The 16,346-nt window shown below is 40.6% G+C and overlaps 2 protein-coding genes across 5 annotated transcripts; one reads left to right on the plus strand and one right to left on the minus strand.

The window, feature by feature from the left end:
* The first annotated feature begins 52 nt into the window (after nucleotides 1-52).
* LOC114190802 (probable inactive histone-lysine N-methyltransferase SUVR2) lies at nucleotides 53-7,462 on the plus strand. Of its 4 annotated transcripts, none has more exons than XR_003605852.1 (9): nucleotides 53-296; nucleotides 1,109-1,362; nucleotides 1,460-2,033; nucleotides 3,090-4,303; nucleotides 4,439-4,701; nucleotides 5,546-5,612; nucleotides 5,724-5,774; nucleotides 5,904-6,179; nucleotides 7,072-7,462. XR_003605852.1 is itself a non-coding variant. In XM_028079846.1 (9 exons), the coding sequence occupies exons 2-9, from the start codon at nucleotides 1,180-1,182 to the stop codon at nucleotides 7,101-7,103; spliced, it is 2,499 nt and encodes an 832-aa protein (XP_027935647.1). In that variant the 5' UTR covers nucleotides 53-296; nucleotides 1,109-1,179; the 3' UTR covers nucleotides 7,104-7,447. The 4 variants fall into 4 exon arrangements, 3 of the variants coding, with proteins under 3 accessions (XP_027935647.1, XP_027935649.1, XP_027935648.1); XM_028079846.1 differs by having other exon boundaries at nucleotides 5,724-5,792; nucleotides 6,083-6,179; nucleotides 7,072-7,447; XM_028079848.1 differs by having other exon boundaries at nucleotides 6,083-6,179; nucleotides 7,072-7,447.
* Nucleotides 7,463-7,733: 271 nt separating this feature from the next.
* LOC114190803 (glutathionyl-hydroquinone reductase YqjG) lies at nucleotides 7,734-9,376 on the minus strand. The gene is made up of 3 exons (XM_028079849.1): nucleotides 8,516-9,376; nucleotides 8,195-8,444; nucleotides 7,734-8,111 (listed from the first exon to the last, which is right to left on the minus strand). The coding sequence occupies exons 1-3, from the start codon at nucleotides 9,295-9,297 to the stop codon at nucleotides 7,929-7,931; spliced, it is 1,215 nt and encodes a 404-aa protein (XP_027935650.1). The 5' UTR covers nucleotides 9,298-9,376; the 3' UTR covers nucleotides 7,734-7,928.
* Nucleotides 9,377-16,346: the final 6,970 nt, after the last annotated feature.

The following is a 16,346-nucleotide window of genomic DNA, read 5'->3' on the forward strand; positions in this document are numbered from 1 at the left end:
GAATAAAAGAATTTTAAACCTAAGATATTCGTATAACAAAAATACCGAGAAAGAATAAAAGATTAAGGAATGGTGAGAGAGACTGAGGAACCCTCTTTCTTTTCCTCTTCCTCACAAAAATCAAAATATTATGATCATCTCTCGCAAATGCATAACTAACCTTTCACCTTCCATTTTTTAATATCTCTTCTCTAATCCCCAATTCATTTTCCCCACTTTTGTTGTTTCTTCACCTTCTCTCATTCCTTCAGTTTTCACACTTACGACTCATACTCTCATTCTCGTCACTGGAAGAGGTTATGATTTTCTTTTCCTCTCTCAGTTAAGTTTTATTCTTCAAATTTCCTTTTCACCATCTTTCTCCCTTTGTTTTTTTCGGTGATTTTTTTTTGTTTCTGTTTACAAACGGTTTTGTGTCGCTTTCATGTTTGATTGTTGGAGTAAGCGTTTAAGTTTCGGCTTGCAAGATCATCAACATCTGCTGTGTTCAAATACTCTGTTGCATGTTCAATGGGAGGTTTTAGTTAGGGTTTTCGTGTAATGGCATGTGTAATGTACATGGTGGTTTTCCAAAATTTAACTCAGGTTTTCACTGCGTTACTGTGTTCTTTCACTCCTCATCTTATTGCACTTAAGTTTGTGTCCTTATGTCCTTTTTTCTCCCCTCATTTTGCCTGAGGAGCACGAATCATCTTCATTGTTTCTCTCTCTATGAACTTCATGTCTAGAGTTGAAACTTTATGGAGATGGGGAAGTTGAAAAATTCACTTGACTTATGGATTCCTTGGGTATTTTATTGTAAGCACAGGGACCTAGAAATGTTCATATTCTACTACATACTGTGGGCTTTCTTATGAGAAAAAATATTGATGGTGTGGAATATTGTATTTCTATGTCAGGATAGGCAGTTTTCTTGTCATTTAATTTCTTTTATTAATTGTTGTCTGGATTTTTGCTAATGTACCTACTTTGTTTTTAATTATTGAAAAGCTGAATAACAAATATTTAAGTGTTATCCAAGCTTTTTCTTTCGGTGTCACTGCCAAAAGAATGTTTTGATCAAATAGCTCATTTCTCATAAATTGTGTGGTTGTATTTCTCTTTTCAGAAATCTTTGAAATTTAGGGGTGTTCTACATTTTGGGAACCAGTGGTAAAAGTAATTGCTAGCTGATTACAAATGGCACCCAATAAAAAAGTGGTAGCGGCCTATCGTGCAATGGGAAGTCTTGGAATTGATGAGTCGAAAGTGAAATCAGCGTTAAAGAAACTCCTCAAAGTGTTTGACAAAAACTGGGAACTTATAGAGGCAGAGAACTATAGAGTTCTAGTAGATGCTATATTTGAGGAGGACGATACTATGGTGTGTTTCCCACTTTATGTGTTGTCTCTCAAATGCATGTGCATGCATGTTCTGTTTCTACTGCATGCTTACTTTCAGGTTGGATTTTATTAAACAGGTGCCCGAAGTGAAAAAAAAGAAAGTCCAGTCTGACGATGTACATGACACTCATCATTCTTTGTCTTCCTTTTCAAACAACCAGGAAGAGGAGACAGAGTGTGAAGAGGCTCAGATGCATAATGAAAGAGCCCAACCTTTAAAAAGGCTCCGATTAAGAGGCCAGGACAGTCAGCCTTTGCATCCTCTGACTAACATTTCCACCAGCCCTCCTTCAAAAAGGCCAAAATTAGAAGATAATGCATTACACCAGGGTTCTTCTGGGAAGAAACCTCAAAACAAGCCAGAGTCATCTGATGGGAATCCAAGGATTGAAGCACCGTTACTTAGACCACCAGATGACATTGTTGATAAGGGAAAGCAACCTGCATCAGCCCAAGTTTTGCAAAGAGGAAGAAAACTTACTTCTGGAAGATCGTCCCCATCCACACCATCTAAAGAACGAACAGTTGAAGCGGGGAAGCTTCTGATGCCAAACAACATAATACCTCGTACTCAGGCACTTATCATACCCAAGGACGAGCCTATTGATGAAGTGCCTGATTATGCAATGCCCATTGCAGTGATTCCTCCTGGTATTGGATAGATTCATCCCTCATTGATTTTTTGTTCTTCTGTGTTTAGTGGCATGACATTTTTTGCAACTGCAATGTTTGGTTATAGTTTGCAAAACATGGCTTTACTCGTCTGACAAGCAAATTCTTTCTCACTTGCATTCAGCCCTAAAACATTTGAAACACATATAACCATGGTTTGCCAATCATGTTAGTTGTGGTTTAAACTGTGTCTGCACTCACCAAATCTCAAGGTTTGGGGTTTGCAAACTGCAACCAAACATGGTGCAGTATTTGCTTGGTAGTATTGTGTATTAGAGAGTTGTTTTCTTACGTAAGTGTACTGGAAAAATATTTAGTGCTACCATCCCTCACAAGAATATAGAAGAGAGTTTGCAAATATGATTTGGTGTTTGCAGAATTGTGACAGAAACCAATGGTACAGAAATAAGTGGTGAATTATTTTCACAAGAAACTGGTACTAAAACACCAACTTGCATAGCACACTGAAATAGTACAACACTTTAATGCTATAAACACTACACCCTCCAAGTTATTGAGAGCTCGGTCTCTCCCTTTCTCAGATTACCTCTGATCTCCTTTTTTCCTCCTACCCTTATCTATTTTATGCTCTCACTCGGAACTGCCTGAAGGCAGTAATGCTTGCCCCCTAATTCCCCCTAATAAAACATGAACTGTGCTAAAATGGTTACAAAACTGTCAACAACTGCTATAATAATTGTCCTATTTACTGCAGAACGTTATTTCTGGTTTCTCCTCTTTTAATGTTTACGTGTAAGAGGTCTAACAAATTGCGATTTGCATTACATTTGTTTTCAATTCAACTGATAGAAGTTAGCCACTGCCCACTTTATACATGCTCTAATTGGCATAAATAATATCGAAGTATTTGCTGATTTATGTGCTTCTAGATCTGTTTTCTGTGTACACATACATAACCAGAGTTATTTTTGTCTCATTTTTTTTTAATTATTATGTTGCCATTTTTTAGTTATAATGTTGTCAATTAACATTCATTATGTGAAGAGGTTGTTTAATTGTTGTTCTTCCTCTCAGAACCATCAAGCGCAAGGGACTCATCATTCAAGAACGGTGTAGCTGGAAAGCATGTCAGCCATGATGATACTGTGGCATCACCAGCACGCAGAAAAAGAGTCAGTGATGAAGATGTTCTTCCTACCTCAAATGAAGAAGCCACTTGTAATGTAGAGATAGCCTCATCAACTCTTGGAGAGGTAAAACTTTCTTTGAGCTGCAGCTCAGCACTTTGGGGATCAAATTTTCACATGCCTAGTCAAGATGAACTTATAGAAATGATGGAGGAGAAATGTTTGCGATCATATAAAATTGCTGACCCAAATTTCTCTGTCATGAAACTTTTGAGGGATGTATGCGATTGCATGTTGGAATTCAGAAACAATTCTAATAATGATCCAGAAGAAGGTTCTTTAGTGACATCCAATGTTGATGTGTCGAAGGAATCACAAGAACCTGGCACACTGAGTGTGGAAAGAAACAAAGATTTGGACATCCATTCTCATGTTTCAAATGGATCCATCAATGTTAATCCTTCTGCTGCATTGGCTTCTCCCCGAAGTTTCCTTCCTCATGCTGACCTGAATGGTCTGAATGATGCTGTCTTGGTTTCCATGAAGGACCAAACAACAAATGATTTTTCACAATGTAATGTAAAGAAGGAGCTGGAAGATTCTATGTCTCCAAATTCACATAGTTTAGTGATTGTTCCACAGCATCAGCTGACAGCTGATGATATAAGGTCTTTATATGATGTTAATGACCTTACAAAAGGAGAAGAAAATGTTGAAATTTCTTGGTTGAATGATTATACTAATGATTTCCCATCATCCTTTAACTACATACCCCGGAACCTTGTGTTCCAAGATGCTTATGTTAACATTTCTCTATCACGTATTGGCAGTGAGGACTGTTGTTCAACTTGTATGGGCAATTGTGTCTTGTCCACACCTTGTGCTTGTGCAAATAAAACTGGTGGTGAATTTGCTTATAGTTCTCAAGGCCTACTGAAGGAACAATTTTTGGAAGAGTGCATTACCATTAGTCGCAATCCACAAAACCATTTCTTTTATTGTAAAATTTGCCCACTTGAAAGATCTAAGAATGATGGTGGTTTAGAACCTTGTAAAGGACACTTAAAGAGGAAGTTTATTAAAGAATGCTGGAGCAAATGTGGCTGTGGAAAACAGTGTGGAAATCGGATTATCCAGCGAGGAATAACTTGCAAATTGCAGGTCGGTGTTTAAGTAATCTTTTCACTTGTAAACAAATGGTTTTTTCTCCCATGTTGATGAACAATTTATTTTCTTAATTTATATGTATATTAGGTGTTGTGAAATTGTTCTGTCTAATAAATCTCTGGAACATAGGTGTTTTTCACTTCAGAAGGTAAAGGATGGGGTCTTCGTACCTTAGAGGACCTGCCTAAAGGTGCATTTGTATGTGAGTTTGTTGGAGAAATTTTATCCATTAAAGAGTTGCACGAGAGGAACATGAAATGCACTGGAAAAGGGAAACATACATACCCAGTACTACTGGATGCAAATTGGGATTCAGGATATATGAAGAACAAAGAAGCTTTATGTTTGGATTCAGCTTCGTTTGGCAACATTGCTAGGTTTATCAATCACAGGTATTGAATTTCTCACCTATTGTTATAAATTTGTCTCCAAGTTTCAGGAATAGCCAAGTGGACAAAAAGTATATTGAGCCAATTATGGGACTCAAAATGTTGAAACCCTACTGCTGTAACTTTGGTAACCATGTTTAAGCAGATTAGCTTTCCCCTTTATAACATGTCTATGGAAAAGTCAGTTTTTTCTCAGTAAAATTTCTTAATACTACATTTCTATTGACATTACTTGATCGTGCTGTTTATTAATGTTGGCAAAAACTAAAGATAAATATTCATTTATATAGTTCGATTTATAATTTGTATGGGCAAATATATTTACATTCATTTTTTAAATCTGATACTTCATTAAATGAAGATGCAACCTGAGCATAATAAGACTATTGTCGTGGGTGGTTGGCTTTCAACCTTACAACCTAAGAAGTAAATAAAACCATTATCAGTAAAATTTATCAAATTTGGTAATTATTTATGATTTATATAAACAAGATAAGTAACTTCAGTTCCACTTTGATGCATGTAGTTCACTTTGTTTGTTAGACATGCCCTCCTAATTATCCAAGGAGAAAACTCTTTTCAAATAACGGTTATGAATGTAAAATATTTCTGTGTAGATAAAATGTGCTATAGAAAAAGCTCAATCAGAATTAGAGAACTTAACAATTGCATGGGAATAAACTAAACCGTTTTCCATTGGAATGATTCAGATGGTTGATTGTGTATGGAGATAGTTTGATACTTGTAGTTTCAACTTTCATTAAAGAGTGTCTAAGCAGACATTTGGGGAATTATTTGGAAATTGAAAATTTAGAAAGTTTATAGTAACTATATTTCATTTTTCCAGATGTTTTGATGCAAACTTGGTTGAGATCCCAGTTGAAGTTGAGGATCCTGGTCATTATTACTACCATGTGAGAAGTTATAAAATCTTTTAGTTCCATCTGTAGTTTTTAGTAACTTTTTTTTGCCATGGTGGACTTTTGAAAATTTTCTTACTGATGATTTATTGTTAAAATTTGCAGTTTGCTTTTTTCACTTCCAGAAAAATTGCAGCACTTGAGGAGCTAACATGGGTGAGCAAGCTTGCTAGTGTAATATAAACATCTTCAATTCTACGTGATGCATATTAATTGCCCTTTTTTGACTAGGAAGCATGATAGTAGTGATATCTAAGTCGAGATTATTTGATTTATTCATTGCAGAAATTATTTGGTAGTTGCTTATGGCTATTAAATTAATTGGGTAGTTGCCAGTCCATTGAGAATGGTTGTAAACTTTTACTGACTTGTGTCTTCTCATTTTCTGGAGTTCACTTCATGCAAAATCATTTAATTAATCTTGGAATCAAATTTTCTCTGTAAAAGCTAATATGTTACTGCAGGATTATGGCATCGACTTTGATGATCATGATCATCCTATCAAGCTATTCCAGTGCAGTTGTGGCAGTAAATTCTGCAGGCATATGAAGAGGTCAAACAGTAAGTTCAATCTGCAGCTATTCGGTCACCCATCTTCAAATTTCTTTTCAATTTCCAACTCTAAAAATGTGGTCTTTTGCATTGACAATTCCCATCTTATGCTCACTAATTTGTTGCAATATTTCTTTTTTGTATAGTCTATTTCATATTTCAGCGCCACATGCCCAGCCTATAATGATAATTGTAAAATATGGGCTCATCTTCTGTTTTGGTTTGGGTTTCTATTGGATAGTTGCTATTCTTCTTTCAGCGCATCTGTATCTGATTGGGGTCATTTAATAGTGGCTTTCATTACTGTACACATACCTTATTTTCTGCTTTGTCTTATTTTATCACTTGGATATTGTAATGTTATTCTTAGCATGGATGTGGTACAGGTACTGATTGAATCACATGAACAAACTGGGATTTTAGAATAGATTTGAGCTTTTGATATACCTGACATACCCGAACTGTCTGAGATTGAGCTCAATGCCCATTATTGTGATTAAAAGTTAAAACAATAATTTTGTTAGGAACTTGACTACCTATCTTTTTAAGATGAATCTATTTCTCATCTGAGTTTTCTGTTTATGCAACTTTTGTATGAGCAACTTTATGCTGGACTATATTGCTGATTTCAAAACAACTTACTTTAAACAATAGTTTGATTCGAGCATTATGCAGAACTCATGTATGAGGGGTCATGTATTTGTTATGGTGGATAAGTAAAACATGTTAAATGTGGGAATAATAACGAGTCATTTGGATGCATGTTAGTGGTAGAAACTATCAAGTGAGCGTGGGGGAGCTTTATGTGACTTTATTTAAATATTTGAATTGTGTTGGATACGAGCTTTCATTGTTTTTTTTGCTTGTAATGTCGGTAATGAATTTCATTTTTTTTATGTAGGATCCAGTAGATCTGCGTCAATTTCCGGGTGATGATAAGTCTTTTCTCCGTGGAACCAATTTTGATGTCTCACCGCGCTTCGACGAGTTGTACTACAAGTGGTTCCTTTTGTTTTTTAGTTAGTGGATGGTAGACATTTTGTATAGATGGTTGAAAACTATGTGTCCTACGAAAGAGTTGTCGTTCATTTTGGGATTTATTTCGGAAAACTTATTGTGAGGGGTTCAAACTCAGAAAAGACCAAAATGGATGTTCGAAAAAAAAAAACAGCTATATGTAGTTTATAGCTGCAGCGCGTGTGGGGCTTGATATCTCTTGTTAATATTAACGTACTTTCGTTGGAATTTCATGTTATGAAATATTTATTAGAATTGTATGCTTTTTGTTTGAAGTTAATATTGATACTATTTTGTTACTGCACACCTAACACTTGACATTGTATCGGTGAGAAAAATATTGCTAGTGTACTTGAAAGATAGTTTTTTGTCCTAATTAAATTAACCAGGATTTTAAAGTTTTTAATTGTTTAATACTACTGGTTAATCTTTTTGACGATGTCATTGGTTTAAGTTATATGTGGGATGTTCTTACTGTATTCGGGTAGAGTAGAAAATAGCAGAGGTTTTTCCTGGACTTTGTCCGGTGACATAGAAAACTGGAGATGAAACTATAAGCTGAAGGGTTTATATAAGCATTAGAAACTAATTTCTTGGAGCTTGATCGCAAGAGCAGAACATAAGATTCTGTGGAAGTGCTATACAGTTGCAGTAATGGAAAGAAACATGTATGTATGTATGTAGTTTAACTGATACAAAAAGATGGGTGATTTTGGTTTTGTTTAACTAATTCAGTGATGTCTATTTTAGAAATACCGGTGTAGGTGATGACAGCGATTCCCTTCCATGAGGCATGCAAAGGATTTGGTGGTCAGAAGTAGAAGGCATGACCGGTCTAATGCCCCCTGGGTTCAGAGGAAAAAGGGTTTTGTAGTAACCATCCATAATTTCTGTAAAATTGCAAGTAGCTGCCACCTTCGGAATCTGTCAACGGTTATTCAGCAGGATGAGATATTAAAATCAAGCTTACACAACCAAAATGTAAAATGTTTAGAAAGAGCATGTACCTGATAAATGTCACGCATGTAGGCATGAAGATTGGCATACTCAGAGAGCTTCTTCTTGGTGCATTTAAACAAAACATTATACGCAAGATCAAAGCGAATAAGAGTGGTAAACAAACATACATCCACAAGGGTTAATTGATCTCCACACAAGTAGCGGGAATTGGCCAAGTGATCCTCCAACTTGTCCAATGTACAAAACAACTCATTCACCGATCTATCATACGCTTCTTGGCTCTGCGCAAACCCACACCTGCAACCAAATCCTAAAATTCTCAATTCAACATTCACCAAACAATTCTCATTTCCAAATTTCTCACTCACCTATAAACCCCGTTATTCACATTCGGATATATGATTCGATACCATTCCTCAATCTGTTCTTTCAATTCAGGGGGCGAGAGATCCAACTCAGGCTTCCCTGCCACACTATTCAATCCGGAGTTGAACAACTCAATAATATCGTAGCTCTCGTTACACACAACCTCCTTCGAACCCTTATCCCACAACATGGGCACCGTCGATCTCCCATCATACCCACCTCTCCGGAGCCCATAAACTTCCTTCAACGTTCTGCACCCATTCGCCCTATCCAAACTTGGCCCAATCGAACCCGAATCAGCCCCGCCCACCCCCTTGAACTCCCATGACCCGTCCATCCCCGCCGACACAACCGACACGCCCACCGCCTCTTCCAGCCCCTTCAGGGCCCGCACTATCAGTGTCCGGTGGGCCCACGGGCACGCCAGGCCCACGTACAGATGGAGGCTGCCCGGAGAGATAGAGCCCTGGAATCGGAATTTGGATGCGGGCCTCGAATATCCGCCGGAGGAGTCGGAAGGAGCGAGCTGGGACATCATGAGCCCCCACGCAGAGTTCCAGGCCGTGCGCACGGTGGCGACGAGGATCCCCGGCGGAAGAGACTGGCCCCACAGCAATTTTGTAACTGAATTGAGCAACGATGAAGATGTGAAGTTTGAATTGGTGTTGTCGTTGTTGAGTGACATCCTTAGGCTTCGACGGATGTCGTTGCGGGAAGCTCTCGGCGGAGGATTCACCAGGAGAAGGGAAGAAGAAGAAGAAGAACAACTAGTACACGACGACATCGTCTTCGAGCAAGGTCCTTACGAACGTAGATGTTTTTAATATTTGTTCCATTTTTTTCTCAGAATAAATTCCAGTCCGCCAATATGTTCTAGAAATTTATTTTGTTAAGTGTTAAAATTTGACATATTTTAAAACCTATTTTTATGAATTCTTTTTGTTGTTCGTATTTTTCTTTTCTTTTTTTTGCTAAAATGAGATAGTATTTTTCTTTACTGTAACACGTTTTATTACGAAATGTTTTTTTTTTTCTTTAAAAGCTGGGGTTATCGCACTTGATAATCTCGTATTTTTTATTTAAAAAATCCTTTTAGTAGTTTAGAGATTTTTCAATTTTCCTATAAATTTATTATAATTGTTTTAAGTCTTTAAACTGTTATTTCGTACTTTTTGAAACAACATTAGCCGTTAAAAATTGTTTTATGATAGTCTGTGTATTAACAAAATATCAAAATATTTAACCTCAGATGTTAAAAAATTTATATATAATTGTTTGAAATTGAATGTCAAAATATTAACAAAAATTTAAATAAAATAATTCAAATATATAATATAATTCAAAATATGTTTTCTAAAATTATTATAATAAAAAACATTTCTTATAAGAAAAATGCAAGGGTTATAAACTTTATTCTTTTCTACATGAAATATTATTTGTTTTTCACATAAAAGAATAATGAAAATATAAAATTTAACAAGCAGATTTAAGTGTATTTAAATTTAAACAATTTAGAGACTTACCACTCTTTAATATAGTCTTATTAGACAAGTGGAAGTAGAGGTTACGAAGTGAAAACCAAGGGTTTTGAAAAGAAGTATTAGAGTTCAAGTATGAAACTCGAAAGAATTTAAATACTGAAGTAAATGTGGTAGAAAAACATTCGAAAGGTTTTTGGGATCAAATGCAAGAATATTTGTCCATAAAGATTATTTGACCTAGCCACTTATCATTCCAAAATCTTACTTTCTCAAAGTAAAGAGAACATACTTAATGAGATGGGTATTTGAAATGACAACACATGGGGGTGGAGAAGACAATGGTTTAAATAGGAGAGAAGTCAAGTTTCTGCATTAGTGTAAGATCTAGAAAATATTATTTTAATTAGGAATAGGAAGGATGATGAATGGTTATGGAATGGGATGAATCACAGAAGTATACAGTAAAGTCTGGTACAAGGAACTATACAATGGGACAACAAGAGAAAATTCAAAACACATGACATGTTATGGAAACTAAAAGTATTTCCATAGGTACAACACTTTGCTTCTAAAGTGATTCAAAACAGGATAGCTTCAAAGGATAATTTGCATTATAGAGGGATTGATGTAGGAAGTAGGACAAGTGTTATGTGCCAAATAAGTGAAGAAACTGTAACCCATAGTAACAAGGAAAGTGTGGGATATGTGTAGTAAGTGGATTGGAATTAGTAACGTACAATATTTCATACCCATACTGTAACGTCCCATTTAATTATTTAGCGAAATTAAAGGAAACGTCACGTGATAACAGCATAACAACGCAGTTCTGGGGTCCTTAACATCACCCCTACACAACTAGGCACACCACGATGCCGATAAAGGTAGGATAGCGGTTTAACTAAAAGTTTACAATCTGACAACCACGAATACAGGGGCCATAGCCCTAAAGAAAACATGAAAGAAAGAAGCGTGAGATCTAGCCCAGATGGCTAAGCTGCTGGATCACCGTTCCCTTGCTGACCACGAGAACCTCGCCCATCTGCTCCCATCAACCAAGTTGATGATCATCGCAAGAAAAAACAGCCACATACATCACAACCATGCAACAAAACGGGTAAGCTAGAGCCAATCCACATATTCAACATGCAATCAAATATATTTTCATCATCTCATCCACATAGCAGCCAAACATGTTATGACTCTTCATTCAATACAATACGACTCGACTCGACTCATCCGGATACGTATAACTCGGTCGGATTCAGCGGATGCTTGCACTTGTGGTGGATACCCCTGCTCGACCCTGAGCTGCTCGATCCTGAGCTATGTGTTACCAGTGTTACGATGAATCAAAATCTCTCCCACCACAAGGTTAGCCCTTAATGAGTTTCAGGCCTCCTGCTACTCCCACCACTAGAGTCAGTCTGCTCTAAGTGAGACTAACTGGCTCCTCGGAGCGTCAGGATGCAACCTTACCTTGAATCCTTACCTAGTTATACAGATGGGGCACCACCATGAACACCCACTAGCAGGGGCCATGGAATTACGTCCCGACCACTGAAGCGCGACCCCGGAGGTCTCACCTAGAGACCCCAAGGAATTACACGCTGACACGGACCAACGTTCATAAATCAGCAATAAGAGATTATTGAATTATATTTTTCAATTCCATATCAACCCTTGAAGTTTAATCCTCCTATCAATCACATCTCAAATCCATACCTCTGATCATCACCACCCCAATGAGTCTGGGGCCTAATCTCATGCCAATGTCATGTTCCTTTAATTTCAAACCACACATTCATTTCTCATGCTAAGCCTCATACCAACCCATTCATCCACAATTCACGAATCATGCCAAAAATATACTTCATGCCCCATTACATACATGTTCATCATCATACAATCATACTCAACCAACATGGATCACTCGGGAAACATCAAACATCCAAATCACAACACTGTCTCGCCCAGCATCTCGCTCAGGCTGAGGGGTCTCGCTCAGGCGAGACGTGCTCGCTCAGGCGAGCCTCCCCCTCGCTTGGGCGAGAGTACAAAAAACAAGGCATGAGCAACACGGGATCTCGCTTAAGCGAGATCCCTCTCGCTTGGGCGAGTTGCCTGCTCGCTCAAAAGTTGAGCGAGCCGCCTGGGCGACTTTTCGCGCAATAAACCTAGGCGAGCTCCCTGTTTCATCTCGCCTAGGCGAGATGGACTCGCTTGGGCGAGATTAACAGGTCTCGCCACTGTTCTTCACTGCACAGCCATGTTCTTCATCCAAACAACTCATGCAATACACTTTTACATAACAGAACGAAATATCACACCATAAAATCAGCAACCAACTCATACACGGTTCAGAATAATGACTCGAAACTAAAACCCTAACTTCCCGTACCTGGACAAGCTAGCTGAAAACCTCGACACCCAAACTGTGGAGGACGAACTGCTTCTAGGAGCGAACTCGAAGCTGGAAAACAGTGCAAGAATGGGTCAGTTCGGAACCCCAACAACAGCTCACGAAAAACAGACCAAGGGAAGGAGACTACGAGTCCGAGGGCACTTACGTGAGCTAGGAACGGCCAAACGGGAGGCGGACTGACAACACGGTGGAACCCTAATGGGGAGAGTGCGGCTGCGACGACTGGTTCTGAAAGGGAAAGCACAGACCTTCTATTAGGGCAACGTAGCAGGGCTTATATACACTGGGCCAACCCTTAGGCCCACTTAGGGGCAGCCCACTAACTTTAGGTCAGAAAAGAAATGGGGCCTTACATTCTCCCCAACAAGAAAATTTTTGACCTCGAAAATAAAGACTCACCAGGTAAACAGATGTGGATGTGATTTTCTCATGTCCTCCTCTAACTCCCAAGTCGAGTCACCCGTCCTTCGATCCCAGATGACTTTGACAAGACTGACGGTCTTTCCACGACGTTCCTCAACCTTGCTATCCTCAAGAGCGATGGGTGGTACTTCCACTGTGAGGTCTTCCCTGATCTGTATATCCTCAGCTTCCAACACGTGAGCCGGATCAAACACATACTTTCTCAACTGCGAGACATGAAACACTAGATGTAGGTTCGCCAACTGCGGGGGTAAAGCTATCTCATAAGCCACTGGTCCAATCCTCCTCGTGATCTGATATGGGCCAAGGAATTTAGGCGAAAGCTTCCTTGAGCGGAGAGCCCTTCCCACGCCCGTGGTTCGGGTCACCCTTAAGAATACATGGTCTCCCGCTGCAAACTCCAAAGGTCTCCTCCTACGATCAGCATAGGCCTTCTGCCTACTCTGAGAAGCCAGCATCCTATCTCTCACCATCCTCACCTTCTCGGTGGTCTGCTCTAACAACTCTGGTCCAACTAATACTGCCTCCCCATCCTGATACCAACAGAGAGGCGTCCTACACCTCCTGCCATAAAGAGCCTCGTATGGCGCCATGCCAACGCTCGCATGAAAACTGTTGTTGTAGGTAAACTCTATCAAAGGCAATACCTCATCCCAAGCTCCCAGGTGATCCAATATGCAAGTTCTCAACAAATCTTCTAATGACTGGATCGTCCTCTCAGACTGACCATCGGTCTGAGGGTGATAGGCTGAACTCATGGTGAGCTTGCTACCCATAGCACCCTGCAGCGTCTGCCAAAACCGGGATGTGAACCGTGGGTCTCTGTCGGAAACTATGCTCGAGGGCACTCCATGAAGTCTTACTATCTCCTTAATGTACAGTTGGGCCAGCTTGGCCATAGACATCCTCAAGTTCATCGCCAAAAAGTGAGCACTCTTGGTCAACCGATCCACTATCACCCAGATAGCGTCATGTCCTCTAAAAGTCCGTGGAAGATGAGTCACGAAGTCCATGGAGATGCTGTCCCATTTCCACACTGGTACCTCTAACGACTGTAGAATGCCACCGGGCCTCTGATGCTCCACCTTCGCCTTCTGACACGTTAAACAAGCTGATACAAACTGAGCCACATCTTTCTTCATTCCATGCCACCAGAAAGTTTCCTTGAGGTCCTGGTACATCTTAGTCATGCCAGGATGCAAACTAAGACGACTCTTGTGTCCTTCCTCAAGAATCAACTTTCTCACCTCAGCATCATCCGGTACACATACTCTGCCTCGAAACCTCAGTATGCCATCCTCACCCAAAACAAAATCCCTAGCCTCATCCGATCCGATCTGTTCTCTAACCCTGTTCAGACTGGCGTCCAATAATTGCCTTTCTCTAATTGAGCCCAAGAAGTCACTAGATATAGTAAGAGTACTACACCTAATGGACTCGGACCCCAACTCCACCTGTATCCTCATATCTCTGAACTTCTCTAGTAGTTCCACCTCCTTAATCATAAGGTGTGCAGTGTGTACCGTCTTCCTGCTCAGAGCATCTGCTACTACATTTGCCTTCCCCGGGTGGTATAGGAGCTCGAAGTCATAATCCTTGAGAAATTCCATCCATCTCCTCTGCCTCATGTTCAACTCCTTCTGATCAAACAAGTACTTTAAGCTTTTGTGGTCGCTGAACACCCGAAACTGAGCACCATACAGATAGTGCCTCCAGATCTTCAAGGCGTAAACTATAGCCGCCAGTTCCAAGTCATGAGTGGGATAGTTACGCTCATGTATCTTAAGCTGCCTTGAAGCATATGCTACTGCCTTCTTTTCCTGCATCAAAACACAACCAAGTCCAAGATGAGACGCGTCGCAGTAGACTTCAAATGGTTTCCCCACATCCGGAATTACCAATATAGGAGCACTCGTCAATCTCCTCTTTAACTCTTGAAAGCTATCCTCACACTTGTCCGTCCAAGTGAAGGGTTGGTCCTTCCGTGTAAGCAAAGTCAGAGGCGCCACTATCTTGGAGAATCCCTCTATGAATCTCCTGTAGTAGCCCGCTAACCCCACAAAGCTTCTGATCTCTGTGACCGACTTGGGACTTTCCCACTTTACCACTGCCTCGACCTTTGCCGGGTCCACTGCAATCCCCTGGGCGGATATCACATGCCCCAAAAACTGAACCTCATCTATCCAGAACTCACACTTGGATAACTTGGCATACAACTGCTTCTCTCTCAAAACACCAAGCACCAACCTCAGGTGTTCTGCATGTTCTTCCTGAGTCCGAGAGTAGATAAGGATGTCATCTATGAAGACCACGACAAACTTATCTAGGAAGGGTCGAAAGATCCTGTTCATATAGTCCATGAACACTGCTGGGGCGTTGGTCACGCCAAAAGGCATAACCACATACTCGTAGTGGCCATACCTGGACCTGAAGGCTGTCTTCTGCACATCATCAGCCTTTACCAAAATTTGATGATAACCCGATCGCAGATCTATCTTCGAAAACACTGATGACCCATGCAACTGATCCATCAAGTCGTCAATCCTCGGGAGCGGATACTTATTCTTGATCGTCATCTTGTTTAGTTGCCTGTAGTCCACACACAGGCGCGAACTCCCATCCTTCTTCTTCACCAACAACACTGGCGCTCCCCAAGGCGAAGTACTGGGTCGGATGAACTGTTTCTCCATCAGATCTTCTATCTGTTTCTTGAGCTCTACCAACTCTGCCGGAGCCAGGCGATACGGGGCCATCGAGACCGGGCCTGTTCCTGGGACTAGATCAATAGAGAACTCCACCTCTCTACTGGGAGGCAACCCTGGTACCTCCTCCGGAAACACGTCCCCAAAATCCTGGACGACTGGTATCACAGACGTCGTCTCCCCTCCCTCCACCTCCATATGCGTGAAGACCATGTAACACTACGCACCGTCCTGTAGTTCCCTCATGACACCCTGGGATGACACCAACTCAGGCTCCTCTGAGTCGGGAAACAACAACTTCTTCTCTCGACAGTCTATCAGAATGCGATTGGCAGAGAGCCAATCCATCCCTAAGATCACCTCCAACTCCTGTAGAGGTAGGCAGATTAAGTTCACCCTGTACCTGCGTCCCTCTACCTCCACCGGAAGCCTAGCACACAAGGACGACATCCTGACCAAACCCGACGCCGGAGTAGACACCGCAAGCTCACATTGCAGCTCGCGCACCGGCAAACCCAACCGTTCCACACAAGCAAAAGACACAAAAGAGTGTGTCGCTCCAGAATCATACAACACACACAAAGGTTCACCCGCTATCATGCATCGACCTATAACAAGATTACCTGAACCTGCAGCCTCTGCTCCGGTAATGGCATATACCCTGCCTGTCGCCTGAGTCCGGTTGCCTCTATCTCTCCGCTGGTGCTGGTGAGGAGTCTGAACTGGAGGGCGTGCTGCTGCCCTAGCAAGGGTGGGACAATCCTTCCCAAAGTGGCCTTCCTTGCCACAGTTGTTGCACCGACGG

The sequence above is a fragment of the Vigna unguiculata genome, chromosome 7 (assembly GCF_004118075.2).
Source record: "Vigna unguiculata cultivar IT97K-499-35 chromosome 7, ASM411807v1, whole genome shotgun sequence".
Taxonomy (NCBI): Eukaryota; Viridiplantae; Streptophyta; class Magnoliopsida; order Fabales; family Fabaceae; genus Vigna; species Vigna unguiculata.

What these genes read in the sequence shown, in the direction of transcription:
- LOC114190802 (XM_028079846.1), top strand. Translation starts at nt 1,180, where the DNA reads ATGGCACCCAATAAAAAAGTGGTAGCGGCCTATCGTGCAATGGGAAGT. An exon ending in GCTAGGTTTATCAATCACAG is followed by an intron (nt 4,702 to 5,545) that starts GTATTGAATTTC and finishes TCATTTTTCCAG; the next exon opens with ATGTTTTGATGCAAACTTGG. An exon ending in GGGTGAGCAAGCTTGCTAGT is followed by an intron (nt 5,793 to 6,082) that starts GTAATATAAACA and finishes ATGTTACTGCAG; the next exon opens with GATTATGGCATCGACTTTGA.
- LOC114190803 (XM_028079849.1), bottom strand. Translation starts at nt 9,297, where the DNA reads ATGTCGTCGTGTACTAGTTGTTCTTCTTCTTCTTCTTCCCTTCTCCTG. An exon ending in GTGAATAACGGGGTTTATAG is followed by an intron (nt 8,445 to 8,515) that starts GTGAGTGAGAAA and finishes ATTTGGTTGCAG; the next exon opens with GTGTGGGTTTGCGCAGAGCC. An exon ending in ACATGCGTGACATTTATCAG is followed by an intron (nt 8,112 to 8,194) that starts GTACATGCTCTT and finishes AACCGTTGACAG; the next exon opens with ATTCCGAAGGTGGCAGCTAC.